The sequence below is a fragment of the Neltuma alba genome, unplaced genomic scaffold (genome assembly GCF_004799145.2).
Source record: "Neltuma alba isolate B1F8T4 unplaced genomic scaffold, ASM479914v2 tig00012137_pilon, whole genome shotgun sequence".
In the NCBI taxonomy this organism is placed as follows: domain Eukaryota; kingdom Viridiplantae; phylum Streptophyta; class Magnoliopsida; order Fabales; family Fabaceae; genus Neltuma; species Neltuma alba.
In genome coordinates, this window is record NW_021636687.1 from 13,689 (window position 1) to 22,487 (window position 8,799).

At 35.4% G+C, this 8,799-nt stretch overlaps 1 protein-coding gene across 2 annotated transcripts; it reads left to right on the top strand.

Moving 5' to 3' along the window:
• Window positions 1-4,446: 4,446 nt before the first annotated feature.
• On the top strand, window positions 4,447-8,799 carry LOC114723419 (uncharacterized). Of its 2 annotated transcripts, none has more exons than XR_003738236.1 (8): window positions 4,447-4,714; window positions 5,282-5,448; window positions 5,884-6,035; window positions 6,249-6,358; window positions 6,466-6,551; window positions 7,610-7,714; window positions 7,813-7,998; window positions 8,563-8,799. XR_003738236.1 is itself a non-coding variant. In XM_028909610.1 (8 exons), the coding sequence occupies exons 2-7, from the start codon at window positions 5,339-5,341 to the stop codon at window positions 7,946-7,948; spliced, it is 699 nt and encodes a 232-aa protein (XP_028765443.1). In that variant the 5' UTR covers window positions 4,447-4,714; window positions 5,282-5,338; the 3' UTR covers window positions 7,949-7,977; window positions 8,563-8,799. The 2 variants fall into 2 exon arrangements, 1 of the variants encoding a protein (XP_028765443.1); XM_028909610.1 differs by having other exon boundaries at window positions 7,813-7,977.

Genomic DNA, 8,799 nt, shown 5'->3' on the forward strand with positions numbered 1-8,799 from the left:
GATAAAAATGGACTCTTGTACGACGGATCAACTCCGTTTAATCCTGCTTGGAATGTTAAACGGTCGGAGTTGGCGCATCATCCCTTTATCCCCCCTTAAACTAATAATTAATAATATTTTAAAAATAAACTTTTCTTCTTTTTTTTTGTGGGTTGAACAAAGGGAAAATGACAGTAAAATACCATGTGAATTTCAAAAAGACAAATAAGGCACATGAATAAGCAAAATGACAAATAAAGCATTGGGTACTAATCTGGAATTTTGATTTTTGACCTAATGACCGAATTGCCCTTATTATGGTTGAAAACTAAAGAGATGGAGAAAGGGAGAAATCGCCTCCTCCCGGCAAAAGCAATCCCCCCACTCGGCGAAACTGAATCCCCTTACTTGGAAAAACCAATCCTCCCACTCGGTGAAACTAAATCTAAGCTCCTCCAATCGCCGAAAAAGGTTCTCTGAAATCACATTGTAGCCGTTGCAGGAGTAAAGTGTTGTCGGTGAAATTGGTAACCGTCCAAGAGTGGAGTGCAGTCATTTGAATATATGTAATGTATCTGCTGTCATATGGCTACTGGTTTTTGGTAAATACTGTTACTTGAATGGTACATTCCATTACACATGTAGTTAGTATGAAAGTTAATGGTTCAATGTTTACTTTGATGTACTTCAGGTACAGTCATTTGAATATATGTAATATATCTGCTGTTATATGGTTGCTGGTTTTTGGCAAATATTGTTTCGTGAATGGTGCATTACATTACACAAAGTAGTAATTCTCACTATGCAAGTTGTAAATACCACTATGTGTTTTGTAAAATTCAGCGTGAAATTGTAATGTTTTTTATAGAGAATTTACCCCGCCCCTCACAAAAGGTTGCAAAGCCCATTGAAGAAGTAGTAAATATCATTGTGAAAGTTGCTATTCCCAATATGTATTTTGTAAAATTCAGTGTGGAATTGTTTTGTTTTTGACAGAAATGTTGACCAGCCCCTCACAAAAGATTGCAAAACCCATTGAAAAAGTAGTAAATCTCACTGTGAAAGTTGTTATTCCCACTATGTGTTTTGTAAAATTCAGCGTGGAATTGTTTTGTTTTTGACAAAAAAATTGCCCACCCCCTCACAAAAGGTTGCAAAACCCATTGAAGAAGTAGTAAATCTCACTGTGAAAGTTGTTATTCCCATTATGTGTTTTGTAAAATTTAGCGTGGAATTGTTTTGTTTTTTACAGAAATATTGGCCAACCCCTCACAAAATGTTACAAATCCCATTGAAAATGTAGTAACACTTACTGTGAAAGTGTAAATCCCACTATGTGTTTTGTCAAATTCAACATGGAATTATATTTTTGTAGAGAAAATTTGCCCTGCCTCTCAAAACAGGTTGTCAAACCCCTCGAAGAAGTGGTCAAATTCACTTCGCGAGTTATAAATCTCGTTATACGTGTAGTAACATTCTAGGCAAATGATTTAACAATACTTGAAAATCAAGCAACTTTACATTTCCTGAAACTAGTTTGCAAATCCCCTTACATACAAATCCCCTTGCAAATCGGAGAACCTTTTTCGGTGACGGAGCTTGGATTTAGTTTCGTCGAGTGGGGCGGTTCGGTTTCGTTAAGTGGAGGGATTGGTTTCATCGAGTAGGGGGATTCGGTTTCGCTGAGGGGAGGGATTAGTTTCACCGAGTAGGTGGATTGGTTTCACCAAGTGGGGGTAGTTTCTCTTTCACCGAGTGGGGGGATTGCTTTCGCCGGGAGGAGGCCCTTTCTCCATCTCCTCAGTTTTCAAACATAATAAGGGCAATTCGGTCTTTAAGCCAAAAATCAAAATTCCAGATTGGTACCTGATGCTTTTTTTGTCATTTTGCTTATTCAGGTGCCTTATTTGTCTTTTTGAAATTCACATGGTATTTTACTATCATTTTCCCTTGAACAAAATTTCATTTTTATCCTTATATCAGTGTTTTTCTATTTGATCCCTCAGTATTATTTTCGAAAAAACTGGTAAATTTTCAGATGAAAAAGTGAAAATATACAGGAGAATCTATAAATCACTGATAACTATTTTTTTTTAACTTTTAATCACAATGACACGTAGATAAATTGGATGGCAACAGAAAAACGCTTGACAGATACATTGACTATATATATTTATACTATTTCTATGTGAGTGGTTGGCCAACAAAAAAGAAAAAAAAAATCTACGGATATGAATTGTGCCATGAATTATGCAATGAAATCCATAAACGGAAACAAGTCAGAAAATAATAAAACCCTAGTTGAACCCTTGAAGTAGTTCTTCAACATAGCCTCCAATCCACCCGTAAATCCCTCCTCTCTCTTGAGCAGAGAGGATCAGTCGGACTTCAACTGAATCAGCAATCACCCACTTCACTAGCTCACTCTGAACACTGGCCAGTGGCTGGCTACCTTGTCCTCTTCCAGTTCTTCGTGCAGGAACCATCAGCAGCGGCAGCGGTATCTCTTTTCATTGTTGGTTGTATCTGGCAGACTTGCTTGTGTACGGCTTGGCGTCCGATCTTTCTTCATCAGCGCAAAGTTTGCCGGCGTCGTGGGGTATGATATTTAGGTGTTTTCTTTTCGCAAATTTTCTTCTTCCGTTGGAAGCATCCAACGGTTTCAGGGTCTTCGGATGTTGGAAAACGCTTAGACTCTTTCTGAAATTGCTTGGAAACGCTCCGCTTACATGCTTTTATGGTCCGGCTTATGTAAAATTGTAAAGTTATTGTCTTTGAGATTTAGGGGTGCCGGGTATCTACTGACCCCTCAATCCGAAACAGAGCCCCGCTACTTCTTCCTTACAACTTCAAGTTTTCTCTGTTTGCAGTTAAAATGTATTTAAGTTCTTTTTTTCTTTTGGGTTTTTGTTCTGGGTTGGAAGAGAAAAGCAAATGACATAGCCCGGTAGTACACAGTAGAGTGAGGTGGTGCTGGAAGGCGAGCGAAGCCCGGCCGGCCGTTAAAACCCTTCTAACTTCGAAGGTGGTGTTCTGGCAACCATTAAAAATGAATTTAAAAAACTTTAATGTATAACCTCTTTCGAATATTTATTTCATACTGTAAAAGTATCATTAAAATTATAGTTTGATTTTTTCTTAAACACCTGTTAAATTGAAGACCAAGCTTATAATTTAGAGTGTAAGTTGGGTTTAAGAAAACCGACCTTATGGGGCTGAAAAATAAACATGCTGGCCCTCCCGACTGCTTATGTGTCTGTATATTTTGAAAACTCTTTCACTTAGTAGCGGTTCAATTCAAAACCGGTAATCCGGATAGTAGTCTAGTTTGTTTTGGATGTTAAACTAGGAGAGTTGAATCGTAGTGAACTAATCAAATCAGAATGAATTGGTGAAAACCGATAAAAACCGATATGAACCGGTAATGAAATAGTGTGGATGGTTATGTTGTTATTAGTCTTTTTTTTTTCATTTAACTCATAATATCTATCAGTCTCTATAAATTTAAATGAATTTTAATAATAATTTTGATATCAATAATTATTAATTTTAGTTAATAATAAATTATGAAGACTAAAATTCTTAATGTGATTAATGTTGTTATATTTTTTTATTTTTAATTAAATTAGATTATTTTAATATGACTGGTTGGATCTCAATTTGATTCCGATCCGACTAACTAATCTTTGAACCACTATCTTAATCGGTTTAGTATTTGGTCCAGTTTTTTTATTTCTTGCTTATTAAATTAATATCTTATCTATTTAATAAGCAAGAAATAAAAAAAATTAGGGAGGTTATGGGTTTTGTTTGGTTAGAGGGGAAGGGAGGGGAAATTTCTTGTTTGGTTTACAAGGAGAGGAGAGGGAAGAGAATTATAAATTGACAAATATGCCTTTATTTTTATTTAACTGATTTATTCTTTTATTACAATATTTATATCAAAATTATTATTTCCGAATTTATTAATTTCAAAAAACAAATTACTTCACTTATATGTGATAAAAAAAATTATGAAATAAAAGTATAATATATATATTAGAAAAGTGAATAGGAAAAAAAAACAAGATCTTAATTATATAATAATACCCTCCACATATTAGGAAATAAAAATATATATGATATTAATAGTATCATTTTATAATTATAATATATATTAATATATATAATTAATTAATATATTAACATATATGCATATTATATTTGTGTGTGTATATATAACTAAGCAACCGCGGAAGAGAATGTAAAGATAATCATGCCAAACCAAAAAAATATCAAGAGAACACTACTAGAATATTCAAAAAATAATATGAATATATTTATTAAGATTCTCATAATATTTTTCTCTTTCAAAAATCCTCAATTTAGAAGGGGAGGGGAGCACCTCCCCTCCTCCCAACTAAACACATCCTCCTATCCCCCCTCCCTTCCTCTAAAAAAAACCCCAACCAAACAAAGCCTCAGTCCTTCTCGCAGTCGCCCAGTCGCCGACGCAGAGAGCAGAGTCGCAGCACCGGCACGCAGCCACGCACCACGCAGCTTGCCTCTCCTTCCCTTGCGAGTTGCGACACCCGAGAGAGCAGAAGCAGAGCAGCAGCGGCAGCGCACCAGGCCACCAGCGCCTTCGGCCTTCACCTCTCCATCTCGCATCTCGCATCTCGCCTTTCCTTCCCCGTGCTTCACTGCTTCTTCTCCCCCTCGCCGTGCGCTCGTGCCCGTGGGTTGATTCTTGATTGTTAGTATTTTAGATTTAGATTTCCTGCTCATATATGTTACTTTAGTATTTTAGATTTAGATTTCCTGCTCATATATGTTACTTTTCTTTGTGTTAGATATATATATATGTAATCTGATGTAAATGTTAGATTGACCAGTACCTTTTTTGTGTTTGTTTGCTTCGCTTGCTGTAACAATCAATTGCATTCCTTCTTCATGTCGGGTGAGGAGAAAATCCACCTTGTCTCTTTCACTTAGTTTGTCTATTCCACTGTGATGGATGTTTAGGCCTGAGCCGTGACGGCCCGGCCTGGCCCGGCCCGGCCGTTTTCCCAGTGCCAGAGGTGGGGTGTATAGAGTAGTCTTTTCTTATTTGGAAGTAGGAAATCCAATTTCTACAACTTTTCAGATTTTTCATTTGTTTTCCACCTCATGCACAATGGTAGCCTAACTTTCTTTTTTCAGTTCTCATTATGAATTACGTCTTATCCCCAGCTTCTAGTCTAAATATATTTTTCTTTCCTATTGTCATTCATTCATTTTGTTTCTTTTTCTTTTCTTGTCGTTGTTTTCATAATCTTTGTAGCTTATTGTTGGGCATACGTTTGCTGCGCTTCTGCTTCACTGAAGAGTAGCAGCAGCAATGGAGGGCTTGAAGGTTTCAGATGCTAATCTAGTCGTATATGTTCATCCTTCAAAAAGTAACAAAGTTCATCAAGCGGTTCTCAATGAGCTCAGCACTTTGCTTTTCACGTAAGTTATCTCACCTCCCTTTGATTTTATAGGATTTATGAAAGCAGTTATGATTTTTTCTGTTTCAAGGACATTATTGCTGATAAAGTTTTAGCTGTTATATGTAGCTGCTAATTATTTTATTTTTACTAGGGTAGAAAGAGATTCACGGCAATGTTGGGTGCTGGCATTTTTACCCTGTTTTATCAACTCGTGATGAGAGAAGTGCAGAAAAAAGTTTGGTTTAATTTGATATGGGTTTCGTTTATATATTTGGAAATTGACAATTACAGGATTGCCAAACTCTGCGTGTTGTACACATGGGAGCACCATAAGTTCACTTTTGAGTTTTAATTTTAATTTTTTGGTATCTTGAAAATTTCGGGCCTCAATTATACCTGGTATACCAATGGGCTTACGTTGTTGTAATGCTATTTTCGTGTGCTGTCCTTGCAGGTTCAGTGAAATCTTTGATGGAGTTGTGTTAGCCTATGACGTCAACTTCCTTGAGAAATGTGCAAAAGTTCTTTCTGGAGTTCATCCTTATTTTGGTGTTACACTAAAGGCAAAGTTGTTACTTTTTTCCCCAAAGCCAAATATGCTTTTAGGTGATTCACTTATTGTGGTTTAAGAAACATGAATGTTAGTATTTTGTAGTTACTTGATCGTATCAAGCTATAAATAATGAAATTAATCTTCATATTTTTCTGTTTCATATATTTATTATGTTCTTATTTTTCCAGAGTTTAATCACATCTTTAAGTGTTTTTTGGACCCCTATGTTTCCGTTGCTAATTTAACCAATCGATTGTTTCTTTCAGAAGCGAAGGTGGTAAAGCTTACGCAAGAATCCATTCATGCCATTGTGCTTGGCTTTTCTTCTGCAATAATAGCTGACAAGGACATTAGGGAAGAGTTCACATACAGAAATGCGAGTCCCTGAACATGATACTCTAAAATATCTTTCTGTCTTTCCTCCTTAATGTTATGATTGTGATTTGATTAATGATGTTGACATGCTGTTTATGTTTCTAATAGAAACATGGCCAAGGTAGGTACATAAGCAGATTGCACAAGCGGCATGTGATAAAGGTTGGAACCATGATACGCTTTGAAGTCAAGAGGTGATAATGCTGATGCTACCTAAAATGAGATTGTGGTCAATGCATTTCTATTTTCCATCAGAATCCAATTCATTGTAGTGTGCTACACATTTTTGTGTCTTTGTCTCCATTAGGAAGTAAAGGCTTTGCAAATCATCATAACTGAAATAATTGGAATTGATTTTTTCAGTCTTGATGTTAGCTGTTTGTGTTTAAGCCTTCCTGATTGCTTTTTAGGCATTCTGTGCCCGGCATCCTGAATAGAGCATAATGAATGTTAGTGGAACTTAAGGAATTTAATGAGTTATAGATAATATGATGTGCACGAATTAAGTGATTGTAATTTTGTCTATGTTGTGAAAAAGTTATTCATCTTTTTCTGATGTTTATGTGCTGACATTTGTCGTTGGGGATTGAGTCAATAACATTTTTCCCTTATTGGCATCACTGATTGAGTATTTTCATATGTTTATTTGTTTCTAAGACCCTTTGATGTAGTGATCCAACAATGAACCATGAAAATGAAAACAATTTGTCATGGTCTGAGAAAGTGGGTAGCTATTTAATAATTTCTAAGCATGATTGAACTATAACAGAGTGGTGGTAGTTATTCGGTAAATTAATTTATTACTCTTAATAAAAAATTTACAACTTAGCAGATTTCAATTTTCTTAAAATGAGTTAGAAAGTGAGTTGACCTCACTGTATGATCTAAAAAGTAGAATGAAATATACATTTTGAATTTTTTTTTAGATTTATATATTTTCAGTTGGTCTGGCAAATATTTCTTGTAACCTTGGTCACTCATTAGTTGATCAGCAACTGGTAAGAATAACGTTTCATGCACGTCCTAGATATTTTCATATTTTTCTCGCGGAGGTCTCCTTGAAGATGCTTGATATGTCTGCTGCTATTGCAACTTCGTGACATGATTTGCTGTTGTTCATTACATTTGTTCTCTAGCTTCCTGAATTTCAGATATTAGATCATACATATGGTTATGTATTTCTTAAATGTGTCCAAGTTTCACCTGGCAAATTACTCATCACATGACTCCCATCAATGATTCGACTCTGCAGCTTTGATGAGGAAATACTTCATGTTTTTGGATCCCTGAAGCTAGATACCACAGGCAGCATTCATTGGTTAGATAAGAACTTGGAAGATGTTCCCCAAAGTGACAGGTTCCTATTCCCCCACTCACTTCAACTCATTTTTGGACTAATAATATTACTGGCATAGGGGATATTTTTGGACATGACTCTAGCATAATCTAATACAGAAGTGCAAAGAAGAAGAGAGAAAATGAGGGAGAATCGCTAATTTTTGAGCAAAATGCTATGGTTGAGGAACCAATTTTCTTGGACAATGCACACGCGAAAAAGCCAAAGAAACAAAGAATTAAAGAGGAATCCTGAAGTTGAAAGTAGCAGGGGAACTCTCTCTTGTATGTATTTTGTTTTCCCAGGTAACTTCTCTTCTTTCACAAAGAAATTACACAACTGAAATTATGAAGAGAAGCAAGACTTTAAAAAAATCATCTAACTTTATTGTTTTGGACACATGCCAGACTGCATTACCAGGAAACGGTTTATTTGTTGTTTTTAATTTAATAATTTAATTTCTAGAATTGAACTTTTTAGTTATGCTTAAACACAGATCTGGATCCTCTACTCATCCTTCCTCTCATTTTCTTCTCATCCCATCTTCATCTTTAGATTAAATTTGAACGGTTGAAATTTAATATCTTATAAAATTATATTACAATATCCGAGAGATTATATTTTAGACTGTTAAAATTTGATCTGGATATTTAAGTATAGACTGTGTGACACTAGAAAAATTAGTTTTATAAAATAATGAAGCTTAGCTGTTCATTTTTCAATCCAACAGTGGGAATGAGAGAAGGAGGAAAATGGATGAGGAGAGAATCCAAATCTTTTTAAATGCATGGTAAACCTATAAATAAATATATAATTTTATATCTTAGTCGCTTGTGTTTGATTATTTGATTGCTGGGTCTTTCTTGCAGAGGGCTTTCACATTATTTTGCAGCTTGGCAACTGTCTAATGCCCAAGAAACAGCAGCTTCATGTATCACTAGAAAACATGAAAAGAGAAGGGAAAGAGGCCAAGAAATCTTAACAATACCTTGAGTTAGTTTTGGTCTTAGACACAAACAGATTTATTTACAAGCATCAAAACTCAAATATGTTAAACCTTGTAACCCATATTCGGCTTTAATTTAAATCCAAGTTTGTATGTCCTA

Coding starts and splice junctions, on each gene's coding strand:
- LOC114723419 (XM_028909610.1), top strand. CDS start 5,339: ATGGAGGGCTTGAAGGTTTCAGATGCTAATCTAGTCGTATATGTTCAT. Junction 5,449..5,883: donor CTCAGCACTTTGCTTTTCAC/GTAAGTTATCTC, acceptor CTGTCCTTGCAG/GTTCAGTGAAATCTTTGATG. Junction 7,715..7,812: donor GATGTTCCCCAAAGTGACAG/GTTCCTATTCCC, acceptor AATCTAATACAG/AAGTGCAAAGAAGAAGAGAG.